General features: G+C 41.3%; 1 protein-coding gene across 8 annotated transcripts in view; it reads left to right on the top strand.

Moving 5' to 3' along the window:
* Positions 1-15,421, top strand: part of FAT3 (FAT atypical cadherin 3) — a 640,498-nt gene extending 625,077 nt beyond the window's left edge. For 4 of the 8 annotated variants that reach the window (XM_025188675.3, XM_075919376.2, XM_075919373.2 and 1 more), the window contains 3 exons: positions 5,789-5,848; positions 8,913-8,948; positions 9,567-15,421. In XM_025188675.3, coding sequence (XP_025044460.3) covers positions 5,789-5,848; positions 8,913-8,948; positions 9,567-10,186 — 716 coding nt within the window. In that variant the 3' untranslated portion in view covers positions 10,187-15,421. The remainder of the gene's footprint in view (positions 1-5,788; positions 5,849-8,912; positions 8,949-9,566) is intronic. The other 4 variants (XM_075919378.2, XM_075919377.2, XM_075919375.2 and 1 more) reach the window with 3 other exon arrangements.
* The last annotated feature ends 877 nt before the right edge of the window (positions 15,422-16,298 follow it).

The following is a 16,298-nucleotide window of genomic DNA, read 5'->3' as shown; positions in this document are numbered from 1 at the left end:
AGGCCTCGGACCACCCTCCCGCATACATCGGCCTGATTCAGCGAGGAGTGTGCCTCCTTCTGAAAAGTCTGACTCTGGTGTGGGACAATCTACCTCCACGGCCCCTACAGTGGGGACCTGTCGGGAAGCTAGGAAACATTCTCATAAGCATGCGACTATGACTTCTTCTCAGACCAGCTGAAAACAGCTCTAAGGCATCTCACCAGCTCAGCTCATGGGTTTTTTAGTATGCCCAAAGTCCCAGAGACACAACAAGAAACATTGGGCTCCACTGGTACCAGACCCTGCTCTGTTGGTATTGTTTTCCCCAGCCTCTTCCAAACTCTGGGATCTGATGGCACTGATGAAGTCCAATCATCACCAGCCTCAAATACCACCCTCCTCACCAGCTCCAATGGCCCTGAGAAGCAGAAACCTTCTCACACTGGGGAGATCCAAATCTGTTGATACCCCACAGGACATTTTGGTCTCCTGGATCGAAATCTCTTTCTGCATCAGGCCCATCAGTTCCAAGGGGAATAATATCACCTCCGACAGAACTGACTGCTGGAAGGAGCGTATCACTTGTGCCATACACAGAATACATCTCCCCTCCAACCTCCCGTTCCAACATAGCATCCCAACCACTAAGCATCTTCCACTGCTCCCCAAGGCTCTGACCCAGCAGAACAGTGCTCAGTCACCCCCGTCTGCATATTCTCCACCCGAGGGCTTGTTATTTAGATGGGCATTATTCTTAGAAAGTTCATGCTACACAGCCTACAAAATGTCTTCTCTAATAGTTGAAAGGACTCTATTAGAAAATGTTCTCTTGTGCAAAACAAAGAAGCATTCTTCCAGAGACTACAGATATCCTCTCATCTTCGACTATATCCTATATTTGAAGACATCAGGTTTTTCCATCAGCTCCTTGCAAGTGCACTTGGCAGGCGTCAGTGCATACCATCCACCTTCTCAGAGCTATCCAGTCTTTGCCTCACCACTTCCCGATAGATTCTGGAAAGACCTAATTAGAACCTTCCCATCCACTCAAAATTGTGCCCCCCAATGAGACCTAAAATGTGTTTTCTCAGTACTCATAAACTCCCTCCCCCCATTTGTGCTGTTAGCTACTTGCTCCATCTTTCTCATTTCCAGGAAGGTTGCTTTCTTTGTAGACATCACCTCAATGAGAAGGATTAGCAAACTTGGAGTGATGATGGCAGATCTTCCATGCAGTATATTCTAAAAAGATAAGATTCTTTATGTGAACACCCCAAATTCACCCCTACCAAAGTTTTGGAATTTTGCCTTAACCAATCCAATCTCTTACTTGTGTTCTTCCCCAAACCACACACATCCACAGAGAAACCAAGACTCCACTCCCTTGATGTCCAGTGGTCCTTGGCTTTTTACCCACTGAGAACAAAACCAAGCAGGAAGTCCTTGAGAGTGTTCATATATAGCAGAAAGAGACAAAGGGCCCTTGCCATTTCCACCCATTGAGTCACCAAATAGATCTCTGGCTGCAATCGACTCTATCAGCTTTTGAACCTACCACCACCTCATGGGGAAAGAGCTCATTCCACCAGACCACAAGCAGCAACTAGGGCATCTCTTCAGGAGGTACCCATCCTGGACATCTGTAAAGCACTCCTGCGAGAGATCAATTTGCATGTTTGTCAGACATTATGGCCTTGTGCAAGACTCTTCTGTTGATTCCTCCTTTGGGACTGCATTACTCCATTCAGTCCTACAATCTACACCCTCACGCCCTCCTACTCACTCACTGCTTGTCAATCACCCCCATAAAATACAGCTGGAACCATCACATCTGACCAGAAGAAGAACAGGAAGTTACTTACTTCTAACTGGAGGGTCTTCAAATATGTGACCCCATCTATTTTCTGCTATCCACTCGCCTTCCCCTCTGCTTTGGATCTTATCTGATTTATAGTAGAGAAGCAACTGGAGTGGCGGTCAGTCCAACCCATCCTTTGTCTCTTCAGACAAACTCGTGAGGTAAGCCAGGGGGTAAGCATGCATGGACCAACAGACACAGCTTTCAGATTCTCCAGCTCTGGTCTTATGGTGCACATGCATAACTCACAAGGGAATGTACAGAGAGGGACCACACATTTAAAAGGACCTCCAGTTGCAGGTGAGTAACCACCTCTTACTCACTTGACTCACCATTTTTCTACCCATACCTTAAAAATAGAAATGTTGATATTTTTACTTTTTCTGTGGTCCTCATATTGTTTGAGCACCTCCCACACAGGAATGAATATATCCTCTACTCCCTTGTAAAATGGTGTTATCCCCACTTTTCAGGAGAGTAAACTGAGGAACAGTGTTATTAAGCATCACACAGAAAAAGGCTGATGTAGCCTGGAACAAATGTGTCAATCTACAATCTCCTGAAACTCAGTGAAGTACTTTAACAAATATCACCCTTTTTCTTTCCATCGTAAGATGTGCAGAATTTTCAAACCCAAAAGTATAAACACAATAAAAAGCTCAGAACATGTGTTCCTGATGATGAAAAGTAAATGGTCCCAGTCATACGTTGTCCAGTGCTAGATTGAAATTCTCCTCTTGGATCCACATCCCAGTGTGGAATGGGTGCACAGTATATAATTGAGGTTTTTACCATGGCATGAAGGGGAGAATTTACTCATTCTTTTGCAGACAGGATAGCAATTTGGCTATCTTTTTAATTCATAGGTTACAAAAAGACTGACTGTAGCTGGATGGTTGCTGTCAAACAAATGATTGTTTTCCTTTTCCGTTACTGCTGAATGAATTGGAAAGATTCATCTTTTTTTATACAGTTGATTATTTGTTTCTTCCCTCTCAAAATAAGTAAAAGAAAACAAGATGTACATTTTTATTTAAAACAGAAGGAGCAAAGACTCAGTTTCCTTGCAGTTAAGGATGTCAAGCTTCTATGCAGGATGAGATCAAATTTTCAAAACTGGCTATTTAATCCTGCATTATTTGCTTCACTTCTGCAGCATATGCAAAACATATATGTGCATGTACATGCAATTACATTTTATGCCAACCACATTCTAACTAGTGTTAAGTGCAGGCTTTTCAGATATCTAATCCTTTAAGTCAATAGTAAAAATTCCTACTGGGAGGTGGATTGGACCCATTGTGTTTGCACAAATTTTATGGAAGCAGAATGTAAAATATGTCCTTTAAGGATAAGAATTCTCCTTCAATATCCACTGAAATCAAGGCTCAGAGAGTTTCAGAGAGAATAGGTAGGCCCTTTAAGTCGTCTGAGTCATCTCACAGAGGTCAGTGCAGTGTGGGGTATTCTGGTTTTTGTGATTTTTTTATTAGTCTGAACCCTAAATAAGTGCACAGAAAGGTGCACACTTGGTCCCTCACTATTAAAACTGTTAAGTGTATCTTCAGGGGTGTGTCTAAACTACATGGCTCCGTCGATGGAGCCATGTAGATTAGGCTAATCGGCAGAGGGAAATGAAGCCGCAATTTAAATAATTGCGGCTTCATTTAAATTTAAATGGCTGCCGCACTCTGCTGACCAGCTGATGATTTACCTGCACCGGTTTACCTGCGCTGGTCGACAAAGGCATCCTTGTCGACAGCGGCGCGTCCAGACTGCCCCGATCTGCCAACAAACAGCTGATCATCAGCTGGTCGCAGAGCGCGGCAGCCATTTAAATTTAAATGAAGCCGCGATTATTTAAATCTGCCAGTGGTTTAATCAGGCTCTTGCTCAGGAATGACTCAGCATCTCACATTACCACACTGTAGTTCCATTCTAAAGGTAGTGCATGAATCAGTCCTGCAAAGGTCAAAGTTGTTGCCCCTGAGACTGCATAGATGCTCCCCAGCCATGTCCTCAAGAAGAGACAAAGGAGGAGTCATTATTACACTCTTTCCCATCAACGTTGTAAACAGTCCTGCCTGCAACACTGACTGTCCTGTTCTGAGACCGGGCAATATGTTGTGTCCTGTAGTGAAAATTATTAGCAAAAGTGTGTAGAGTTTTCATCTTCCATTGACTCAGAAAGCTCGTTCCTCATACTGAAGGAAGAGAGCTCATCTTGCTGGAGCAGGGAATAGTTCCTGTAGAAGTGCCATTACAAACATAAGCTATTGCTACTTCCTCTTGAGAGAAACATCATACTCTTCTTTCAGTTTGTATCACAACATGGGTAGAAAGCATCCATTCCCAGGGAGTGTTGGTTTGGGGCCTGCTTGATAGATATCCATAGCTTTGATGAATTCATCTCACAATTCTAATTTCTTTTGAATGCTTTTTATTGTGAACATTTAATGTGCGTGGCTTTTTAAAAGGTGACTTTAAGTCATTTTGAATGGGTTTAAAGTGCTTGTCTCAGTTTGTCATGCACAGAGAAATGAGCATTAATTTTTGTGATAAATAAAGGGAAACGAGGCCTTAAAATTCCTTATTAACTTTTATGGGAAAAAGAATCCCCGCTCTCAGCACAAAGGTTTTGAGAGCACACTCTGAAGGCAAGTTACTGTTTCCTGTGAGAAGGAATATTCAATGGATGGGCAAAGAAGCAAACTTAAAATGGACATTGGCAGGTTACTATTGTATTGGGGGTCTAGGGTGGGTTAGTTGCTTGAAGGATCAGAGGCATCATTTGCTGAGATCACTGATTTTTTCCACAAAAACTGTCCCTGTTCACTATGACCCCATCATAGTGAATCAGTCTATGAGGTCAGCACAGCTGAAGGATATGGCTTATTTTGGTTAACCAGGGCTTCCTCTGCTAAATGACTGTCAATAAGAGATGGGTATTTCTGGCTCAATAAGGGGGCCCCTTCCCAAGAGTATTAAGTTGAGTCGTAGCAATTAGGGATGGGAAAGGCTATTAGTCATGAAGGGCCTACTCCACCACCAATTTAATGGAAGCCTTTCCACTGATGTCAGTGGCCTCAAGTGCAGAGGCATAGCCCCTCAGCAAGAGAGGAATAGGATACTCATCAATATAATGCTGCTTATTCAGAAACCTCCTATAAAAGTTTGTTCTCAACAAATGTCCAGTCTTGTTTTGCCAAGCTGTGAGATCTGGAGATGGTTCAGGTAAGCATCTGAATGTGGAGTAGCTCATCCAAAATCCAGAACTTTTTGGAATCCACTCATTGCTACTGTCAAGAAGTCCATGTTGTACAGTGTTTTCTGGTCTTGTATTTAACCTTGACTGGTCTCAGTTAATTTACTGGTAAAACACTAGTGTAGAACCCACAGCACGTTCAACATCTTTAATTTAACGCACATTGAAATTTGGACTGAAACTACTTGACCGAGTCCTAATTATAGTAGTACTGCTTGACATCCCCTGGGTATTATGCTACAGGGTTCACACAGTAAATAAGTAAAATATCTTGATGGGGAAATAGATTAAGTTGAAGGCTTAACGCCATTTCTGTTCTTTGTGATTGCCGCACAGCACAGTCTCTGTAGAGGTCTTTGAGCAAGAATTAATTAGAGATTAGTGTCAGGTAAAACTGTTTAGCTAATTGAATCAGCTGGGCAGTCCTGTTTGAATTTTCAAATCGATATTATTCATTGCAGGTGCCTTTTTGGAAATGCTGCTTTGGAATTTATCACCATGTGATTGTCTGAAATGAAATGTGTTGCAAGCCGCTGAATAATTCGTGAATTGTTTGTCAGCCTTTTTCATGCCAGTTCTGTCTGAGAAATTTTAATGTGTGGTAACATATTATGTGTGTTTTTAAATACTAACCTAAAGCTGTCCTTCCCCTCCCTTTATTTCTGTTCTCCCTTTTCCACAAGCCTCCATAGTGACTGTCATACAGCTTGTCAACAATGTAGTTGACACTATAGAAAATGAAGGTATTTATTTTTTTATTATTATTCTGCAAAATTACCTCCTTTATTCTTTGTTGAAATACAACAGCAGAACCTCACTAATCTACGCTGACTAGAAAACCCATACCAGATGATAGCTTTGCAAATTAGCAAGGTCACAAAAAACAAAGCAAAATAAGAACTAAGATGATGCATCACAGAATGTATTTTGGTAGTTGTGAGTCCCATCCAGGGTAGAGAAAGTCACATGTGTCATTCAGGTCAATGGGAGTTATTCCATTGACTTGAATCAGAGCAGGATTAAGCTCATGATGTAGCCACACTGCTGTGCCTAGCGGACTATGCATGGGGATTGTTTAACACCTGATCGCAGAGGAGCTAAGTTCTGCAGCTCTGCACTCCACAGGACCCACAAAGGGAGGATGGGGAGTCTGAAGGTAGGTGTGAGCATAGGAGGCAGATGATCCCAGATGCCACAATGCCAGCACAGAGATTGTGCAGAAAACCATGGGTATGCTACTAACAGAAACATGTCCTGACTTTCAGCATTATGGTTTCATCGTCCCTCATTGATTAAAACACTGGACTGAGATTGAGGAGCAGCTGGAACACTGACTTGCTTGGCAAGTCATGTGGCCTCACTGTGCTTCATTTTCCCCACCTGTAAAATGGGGACAATTATACTCTCCTCATTTGTAAAACAATTTGAGCTCTACTGATAAGAAATGCTATGTAAGAGCTAGGTTTTATTCTTTATTTGCAAAGCTGATCCAGTCTGGCTTGCTTGGTATTTCACCCTTATTTAGCAAGTATAGTTTTGTGCAGCCTTACAGACTGCTGCTAGCCTAGGCTGAGTAGTGTTCAAGGATGGACAAATCAAATACTGATGTCTTTATTATAATGACAATAAATGGTAAGCTAGTTGATTTTGTGCCTGGCTAATATATTTTCATGGCAGTTTTTGAAGGTTCATTTAGCCTGAATTGTTTATGGTATGGTACTTGAAAGTATTTGTACACTTACTTATTTCCTGAGATCTACGGATATACTCTTAGCAGTTGTTTAAGTTATGTAATATTATAAAATCAACACAATGAGATAATTGATGTTAACTAATGAAATAGGCTCCACCCCAAATTAAAAAAATATGCCAATACCTCAGTGTCCCAAGACAAAAACATGAAAAACAAATTGGCTGCACACCATGACCTAAAGGTCAGTTGACTCAAGCCAGTGTAGAAGTAAATTTCAGAAGCCTCCACTGAAAATGCTGTGCCCACCTCCAAACCCCTGCCCTCGATGCTTTGTGGTAGAATTGGTAAAAACAATGGATTCCGTGTCACAACAAGGCCTGCTGTTAAATCCCTGCTAGGGAGGCAGAGAGCACTATTTCATGTGAGAATTGTGGGTGAGCCAGGTCACAAAGTAGGGAGGTTCTGGTCAGGGCCGACTCGAGCCATTCCTGCGCCCCAGTCAGCAGGCGTGTGACACATGTGCGCCTCCGCCCCCGGCGTGCTGCGCACCTTATAGCTGCAATTGGGCGCGCAGCGCCTGATTGCAACTCTAAGGAGCACCACGCAGCCGGGTGCACGGCACCCCTTACAGCTGCCATCAGGCGTCCCCCATAGGTTGGTGCCCAAGACAGCTGCCCGGCTAGCCCCCTCCCCGCCTTAATCCGGCCCTGGTTCTGGTAGGTAGTGAAAAGATGAAGCTGCTAAGGGACCTGGTACACCAAGGGTACAGTATAATTTCACTGACTAAAGTCCGCTTTGGGGAGAGCATAATACCGGTTACAAAGAGTGCTGTTAGTGTAATCCAGAAGTCCTGAAACTGTGGGGCACATCCCCCCAAGGAACATTCGGGGGGTCAAGGGGAACACAGATGGGTCAGGGCCAGCCCCCACAGGGGGTGGGGAGGGAGTGCCACCTAGCTCCAGGCCCATCAACAGGTGGGGCAAAGGGTACATTTGCCTCAGGGCCTGTTGATTCAGAAGAGCTGGGGCTCCTGGCCACTGCTACCACAGTAGCAGCTGGAGCTTGGGGCCCTTTAAATCGCTACTGGAGCGTGGGCTGTTCTGAGGGCTGGCTGGGAGTGGGAGGGACCATAGTGAGCTGTGCTGAGGGCTGACACACACCCACCCACACACACCCCAGGACCTGGCGAAACTGTCAGCTCCCCTGCCTAGCTCCATCCTTGGCCTGGTCAAGGCTCTACTCCAAGCCCCACCCCCAGCGGTGTGGCCCCAGCCTCAGCTGCCTTAGCCCATCCATGTCCCCCACCTCCCAGAGCCACAGCCCTGCTTTCAGACCTGGCTGGGGATGAGGGCACAAGGTAAAACATTTGGGGACCACTCCAGGCTCTTTTTGGATAATATTTGCATGACTAAGGCTTTGCCTACACTTTACAGTTTAAGCGCTGCTGGGAACTGGGATGGTTCCTCCCTGCACGCGCACACACTTTTATTTCAGCCCTACCTTGGATTCGTGGACCAGTAAATGTTAAGGCCAGAAAGTGCCCTTATGATGATTTAATGAGTGTGGGGATCAAGTGTGTGGGATTTGGGAACATACAGTGTTGGGCAGTATGGCCAATGACCCCATTGAATGGCTATTGTATTCTCTTCTGCTCCTTATACTGTGCCCATCACCAGGCTATCTAAGCTCAGGTGGGCCCAGATTTGTTTGAACTGGCCCTGAACATGGTAGATTCTTATTTTTCCATTTCAAAGTCAACCAGAGAGAGAGTTTATATAGTTATAAACCTTTCTGTCTCTGGGTGGCCCTTTCATATTTAGAATTCCAGCTTTAATTTAATTGTATATTTGTTAAGGGAGTGTAGATCATTAAGAAGATGAAAGCAAAAGAATATGACTTACTGATAGAAGTAATATAGTGTTTCCATATATGTGTGTGTGACTGGACAAATTTATCTAGGATGTTAAATTAAGGAGCAATTCAAAATGCTATTAAAACCACATACAGCCATCTGTATCTTAGACGTATGCTAAGAGTTGTATTTTCACCTGTAACAAAATGCTGGTAGCAAGCTTTGAATTACCAGCTTTTACTTTTCACTTTGTACCTAACAGTGTCTGTTATGGATCAAGGACAGAACTACAACAGAGGTGACTTTTCTGAGATGCTTTCTGTGTAAGGGTGGGGAGGGCATTCGTTTGCATTTTCTCAGTATTGATACGCTTCATCTGTTTTCCCTCTTCTGAATTAGATTATGTCCAAATTCTGCATGCATGAGAATTTTTCCATCCAGTGTTATTTCAGGGGCTGTCGATATTTTTCGATCTCTCAGCCATTCACTTTGTGTGTCCTGTATATTTTCTCTCCTGCCACAAAGTTGTTTAAGGAGTTGACAAACGTGCTATTTTGAGCATGCTGGATTTTGTTTTAATCCCTTGTGAGAAATTTTCACAGATTTCTAGTATTTTGCTTTCTTCAACTCATAATTTCTAATACACTTCCTTGCATCCTTCAGTATGGAATGCTTTCTGATGGTCACGTGTTGTTTCTTTTAACCTTTGTGTTGGCATCATGATGTAAAGTTGTTTTTCTCCGCCTCTGGGGAGAGCATGGCTGAACAGTTTTAGTGGGCTGTGGAGCATGCTGATATTTGCATCTACGGCTGAAATGTGTTGTGAATATTTAGGGTTTGCTCTGTAACAGGTGCATGCAATAGGTTTGTTCTTATTAGTTACTCTCCATCCTAAAGAGTTTGTTCCTCTTTACAGCCTATCATTGGGACACGTCTGACTGGATGCCAAGTGCTCGTTTGTCTGACATTGAGGAAGTGCCCAATTATGAAACAGCAGATGGGGGCTCAGTGCATCATGGAAGTAACAGGGAGCTGGAAACGGATTACTACCTTGGTGGCTATGACATTGACAGCGACTACCCTCCTCCTCACGAAGAGGAGTTTTTAAGTCAGGACCAGTTACCGCCCCCTCTGCCAGAGGATTATCCAGACCAATATGCAACCCTTCCGCCATCACAGCCAGTCTCAATTGCTAGCACACTCAGCCCGGATTGCCGACGACGACCACAGTTCCACCCTAGCCAATACCTCCCTCCTCACCAGTTCCCCAATGAGATGGACACTGCTGGGTCTCAGACAGTGAATGAATTTAGTACTTTTGCTGTTGTCCCAGGCCAGAGTGCAGAAAACGTTAGTGCTGGTAAGCTGCCCTTATCCTTGCACAACTCCTTGGATGCTTCCTCATCTGACATCTCCGCCGGCTGTGGCTTTGACGATTCTGAAGTAGCCATGAGTGACTTTGAAAGCGTGGAGGAGCTCATCCTAGATAAGGTTCACATTCCATTTGTGGAGACCCAGCATCAGTCACAAGTGTAAAGGAGACTTTTTTTTTTTTGTGGGCATTTGGTCCAATTAACAATCTAAATACCAAGAAGACATTTTGCTAAAGATATATCTCTGTATATTGGGCAAGGCAAAAATACAGTATAACCTATTAACTTGTTCAGAACTGATACTGTATGTGCAGACACAAAGAGATCGGCTGTGTTAAGCTCTGTGCCACAGAATTGTTACAGACATTCTGGAGACTATGTACCTTCTATTTATTTCTAAGAGTACACTCAGAGTTTCCGAGGGGATAAACAATTTCACCTTTTAAATTCCTGTTCTTCATCCTGCTATTTTACATGGTATTGTATTATTAAAAGTGTTACAATCTCTCCCTGCAGTATTTAACAAATGGGAGGATGATTCCAAAAGGCACTGTTGCATGAAATTTTAGGTCAGCTAAAGAGTGGGGGAAAAAAGATCATTAAGTCTTCTATGTTAAACAATTCCATTGGTTTTATTTTAAAAAAATTCCAAATATTGTGACATTTAACCCTAGAGGAGTTTCCCTCGCTTATGGCCAAATTCTAATACTTTTATTTTGGGTGTCCTTACAGCTTTTTAAGAACATTCAGTATGCTGTCATATTCCAGTTAGATTAGGTTTTATTATTTTCCACATGCATTCTGCTATAATCTTAAGTTACGAGATCAACTTCAGTTGAAAAATATCCAGTGCTCAAGTTTGTGGAACAGATCTTCAACTGGTGTAAACTGATGTCATCAATAGAGGTATGTTGATTTACATCAATATCAGCTCAGTATCTGTCCCTGTATTCCCTAAAGGGATTGATAGGTTCAGAACTCCCAAATACTATTCACCAGAGTTAAAATAACTTTTGTATAATACTGTAAAATACAGAAACAACACATCAGGTTAATTTTACACTTCCCTCAAACTGACTGGCATTTTACATTAATCATCCCGAGCAGGCTAACTGCAATATGAAAAACTTTTTTCCACTCCCTGCAGTAAAAATATGTGCCCTTTACTCAATCCTGTGAAGATATTTTTACTACAGTTATGAGTACTTCTGCAGCATTTGTACATCTCTGTGGCTATACATTGTAAATTGAATGAGAGGTCGTCACGTTGCATTGATGTTTTATTACTCTCTTCTTTCCCTAGCCGAACTCAAACATTCTGAAAGTTTACTGAATAGCATAAGTTAAGGATGAATGGATGCTCTTACAGTTTTTTCATGCTGCTGCTTTATCCTGTTCTTGGTCAAATAAGTTAACTGGATAGTTTTTAAGAGAAATTCTTGACTGTATTGAATTTTACCCAGTTGGTTATCATAAGTTACTTGTTGGCTATTTCTTTCCATACAACTGGTGATTATTCACAAATTGCCCCAAAAGAAAATAGGTTATTGAGAATATGAGTTGAATAGTTGGGTAGCTTGTGGCACTTTTAATAAAACATCTCTAAAATGTGCAGTATAAACCTGATATTTCAGTGCTCCCCTCCAGTATATCATGCATCAGTAGAAGATTGTTTGTCTTTGGATCATGCAACAGTTCTTCATTATAAAACAATCCAGTTACAGTATGCAGAGGTACATCAATTAATAAAGTGGACGTTGGGCAAGAGAATGTACTGCACATACAATATTATGAAGTACTTGCCTGCATTTAGTTCTTGTTCATTGAATTTATGAATGTCACTTGGTCTCCTCAAAGTAGACATGTTTCTGTAAAGTGGTATGTTCTATATGTGTTCATTGTACATTTTAATTCCCCTTCCCTCCCACTCTCCTGCCATTTTAAAGAAAAATACAGATTTCCAATATATCACGATTGCAAGGAAAATGAGGGATTTCCCTACAAACCAGGAAATAGTTTGGCTAAGGCCAAGGCACAGATTCAGTTATGCAGCATGACCATGCCTTGCTCATAAAGTTTACATTGGTTGCAAGGAATAGATTAGTATTATTTCAAGGACGGGAATATTTGAGGGTTTTTTTTAAATGTAAAAGCTGCAAGTTTAGCTCTTGTGCAATAGGTTTAATGCTGATATGAATTTCTATGATTTAATACTTTTAGCACATGGCTGTGACATACATGGGGTTTGTTTCAAGTCAGTTGTGACATTCTACATTTTGAACTATGATGCAATGAACTTTTTTTTTTTTTGCCCCTAACTAGTTATTGAATATACTCACCATCCTCTGCAGAAAAAAAATCCCTGAGACGCGGGTATCTTCACTTACTTTCTTTGTAGGAACATATCAAAAGTGTCACAAAGGGAAACATGATTGGTAACATGGTAAGTGGCATACCAGAAAAGACAAATGATTCTTACTAAGCTTGTTGCCTCAGCATTATCTTGTGGGCTTCAGTATATACTTATAGCTTCAATATATACTTCCTTTTCTCTCTTAAATTCTGTTACCATTTCATTTAATCAAGCGCCAGTTTGTTAATGTACTATGGGGAGGGGATATAGGAACACCTAATTAAACTTTTCTGTGTTGTTAATGTTTTATATACCTCAATATCTCCTCTTCTCCAAACTAAATAGGTGTCTTGTATTCAGTCTCTCCTCAGACAGAAGCCACTCAATGCCTATCCTCACTTTTGTTGCCTTTCTGATTCTCTTCTAGTTCTCTTCAGTGACCAAACCTTAATGCAGATCTCATGGTGACAACCTTCCCGAGCAGTACAGCATGTAGTAATATTCTTGCATTACTTTCTGTTTGCTTGGCACTACAACTCAGCATCTTGTTTGTTTGTTTGTTTGTTTTTTTAATTAATGGTGTGCTTTGATTAATCATGATTTTTCACCTGAGAAGTGACAGTATGAACCAAGTGATTGCAGAAATAGGTAGTTTACGCTGTTCCATCTGATCTGTATTACTCTGGCCTATGATTTTTTTCTGTTGCTGTCTTCTCAGCTGCCTAGTCAGCCTTTTTTTCAGAATCCCTGCTAGTCTTGACTTATTGTCATTTGTGCCTGTGTGGTATCACAGTTCACATTCCAGTAAATGGTTCCATGATATATTTCCCTTCGGATTCCTCTGTAGAGGATTTTCATAGAATTACTAGAATATCAGAGGATGCTGTTCTGCACAAAATCAGTCACTGATGGTGAACACCCTCTTTGCTTTTTATTTCTTAAAAGAATGCAGGAACTGGTCAGAAAATAAACTCATATCTTTATCAGAATTTTTTAGACTTCCATGATGTTTCTGGGTCTTAGTTACATGATGCAAATTTTCTATTTTTGACACGGGGTCAGATTCTCATTTACACCAATGCTCCTTTTCAGTCTTAAAATGGATGTCAATGCCATTTTCCCTGTTAGAACCCTCTAAAGCAGCCTTTAAAGCATAAAGGAGAATCTGGCCAGTATGTTTTTCTTAATTATTGTTAATATTTTGCCTCCAGTTTATGAGCTTCTGAGGGGGAAAAACTCGCTAATGCTCTGGCTCCTTTACACTGAGTAAGAGGGCCTAAAAGTCCCATGTGGAGGTGGAGGAGGATTTGCCTGGCAGAAGCACTGCAGGAGACAGCCAAAAGGCTGTCCTCCCAAGGGTCCTTTCTCAAGGCAAGATTTGGAAGACAGGCTCTTAGAAGTAGCTCATGGTCAAGAAAATACATGGTCCCCAGCTCCACTTGGGCTGCACCTCTCAGAGGCACAGCACAAAATCTCACCAGGTGTATGTTCCTCAGAGTTTTGTTCAACTAAAGTGCTCAACAAAAAAATTCTAGGCTGTTATGAAGCCTTTGATATGTTATGCAATGGTTGTTGTTGTGCCTCATACAGTTTTCCAGCAGGTTCAGCAAGAATGGTGCGTATATTCATGTCATACTCCTAAAATCATGCCACAAACTTTAATCCATCAACCCAGTGGCTCAAGGTATGGTAGATCATTACTGTTGATGTTTGCAATGCTTTTTTTTAAAAGGGTGTATCAATAATTAAGGAAAATAGCTATTTTAATCAATAGCGGAAATGCGTCTTTGTTAGATCAATATTACCATTTTCACCTTTTTAAAAATTATTACATACCTAATTATGGATGTTAAAATATTCTAAAGGGGAGAGGGATTTCTTGAGGTTCATGGTGGTACATGCTCTATGATTTAGTTCTCTGCATTTTTGCCAGTTTGCATCTCTGTCTTCACAGTACACACCAGTGATACAAGCCCTAGAAATTAACAGTATTCATATTATTATCTGTTGCCTTTAGCCTGTATTTTGTAACCTAGACTTATAAAGTCACCCATGAACAGAAAGGGCGTTGATTTACTTATTTCCACATCTAATGGGGGAGGAACGGGTGGGCGGGGAAAGAATAAAATGAAATTCATTTCTTTATGTAATAACAAAAAGCAATAATTACAAATACGTAGTATTACACAAAGGCCATAACTTGTCTTTACCAGTGTTAAGGATGCACTTGAATTGTATTATGGGAAAGAGATTGGAACCCTCAGTACTGTAATTATTCTTCTGTCATATGGATACCTGAATTGCTACTATTTAACAATGTTATGAGCCCATACTACTGCTTTTCAGGAAGTGACAATGCATTTGGGAAATGGAAGCAGTTCTCCATAAAGCACTGTATCAGAGGGATTGTCGTGTAAATTTTACCTGTGGCAAGCAGGCTGGTTTGTAAAAGATGTATGTTTTGGTGTTTAAAAAAAAGTTTATAAAATAATGTATATAATGGTTTCAAGTTACCAGGCTTTTGTAGATATTTGATGCCAATCAGGTCGCTTTAAATTTTGTTTGAGATAATTAAAAGAGAGTCATCCAATTTGGTTTAAACTTTTAAGGTAATGGCAAAAAAATGTTTTAGATTTTAAATAATGGTACTTATAATCATTTCAAATGTACTGTAACTTTCCTTTTGGTTCAGCTCTTTTCATTTAACTTTTTCTGTTTTGAAGATGATGTTTTTTATTGACTTTTTTTAAATCAATGTGTTTTGCACAAAAACTAGAAACATGACTATTATGCCATGTTAAGTAGCTTTTAAGATGCATCATTTCTTCATTGACAAAAAAGCCCAACCTTATGCAGAGGAGAAGGTAATCACTTCGAGTGGATCTCACCCCCATCTGACAATTAATTGTTCCTTCATAATTGCTATTGGCAGTATTGTCTTGTGTTCTTTTGCTATAAAATAAAAAAAGTGTACAGGTTTGTAACTGCCAAAATTTGCTAAAGTTGATGGTTAAAACAAGTTTAAGTAAAAAACAAAAAAACCTACCGTGTTTACTATTTATTGATCTTTACTTTAGGACACATTTTGAAAAGAAATATTTAGATGAGGCACATTCTGAATTCTGCCAGCAGTCTAGGGAAAATCCACACTGCAATGTATATTGTAATCCAGAAAGTACTGCACTTTTCAGATTCTTCAATATTGTTGTAGCACAATAACAGAGTGAGACCATGTTGTGCTAGGCAATGTGTACACAATTACTTAAAAAAAGGTCCCCCTCCGAAAGATCTTTCAGGCTGCTAAGTTTTGTGTACAGGTGTTCACCACTTCAGAATTTAATGGATTCCTCTTTCCACATCATTCACTTAACTCTAGACACATTTGCTGAGATCTTCTGACCAACCTGCTCCCCATGTGCTGAGAGGAAACACCAGTTCGAAGTAAGAACAAAGAATATTTCAGGACCCTTCAAACACATTCTGGGGCCCTGGGAGGAAGGCTCTTCTGTGTCCCCAGAATAGGCAGGGCTTCGGGCATAAGGGGAGAGGCTCAGGTTGTACAGCCCTCAGCACCACCCAGGGGGTGCCACGCCTCCCCCAGGCAGCCCTCAGTGCTGCCCAGGCCACACAGCGCTGTGCTCTGGCATCAATTTATATGGCCCAGGGCTCAGATCACTGCCACAGTAGCAGCAGTGGCCAGGGCCTCTGTGCCCTAGGGCAGTTGCCTCCTTTGCCCACCCATCCCTGGGCCTAACAAAGCATCTGTGGCCCCCAAGGGAATAAAGCTTTTGTTATGGTTCAAGGCCTTTGTTTGAACCATATTAATTTATTTTGTTTAATTTATTTTCAGACTTATCCAAAGTTGCTCGAGTCCTTAACTCAAGGTCTTTTATTTTCCAAATAACATGTACATGCTTTATTT

This window comes from Pelodiscus sinensis, chromosome 1 (genome assembly GCF_052426305.1).
Source record: "Pelodiscus sinensis isolate ZL-2025 chromosome 1, ASM5242630v1, whole genome shotgun sequence".
Lineage (NCBI taxonomy): Eukaryota > Metazoa > Chordata > Testudines > Trionychidae > Pelodiscus > Pelodiscus sinensis.
Note: the sequence above shows the minus strand (reverse complement) of the source record. Positions and strands in the feature narration are given on the sequence as shown.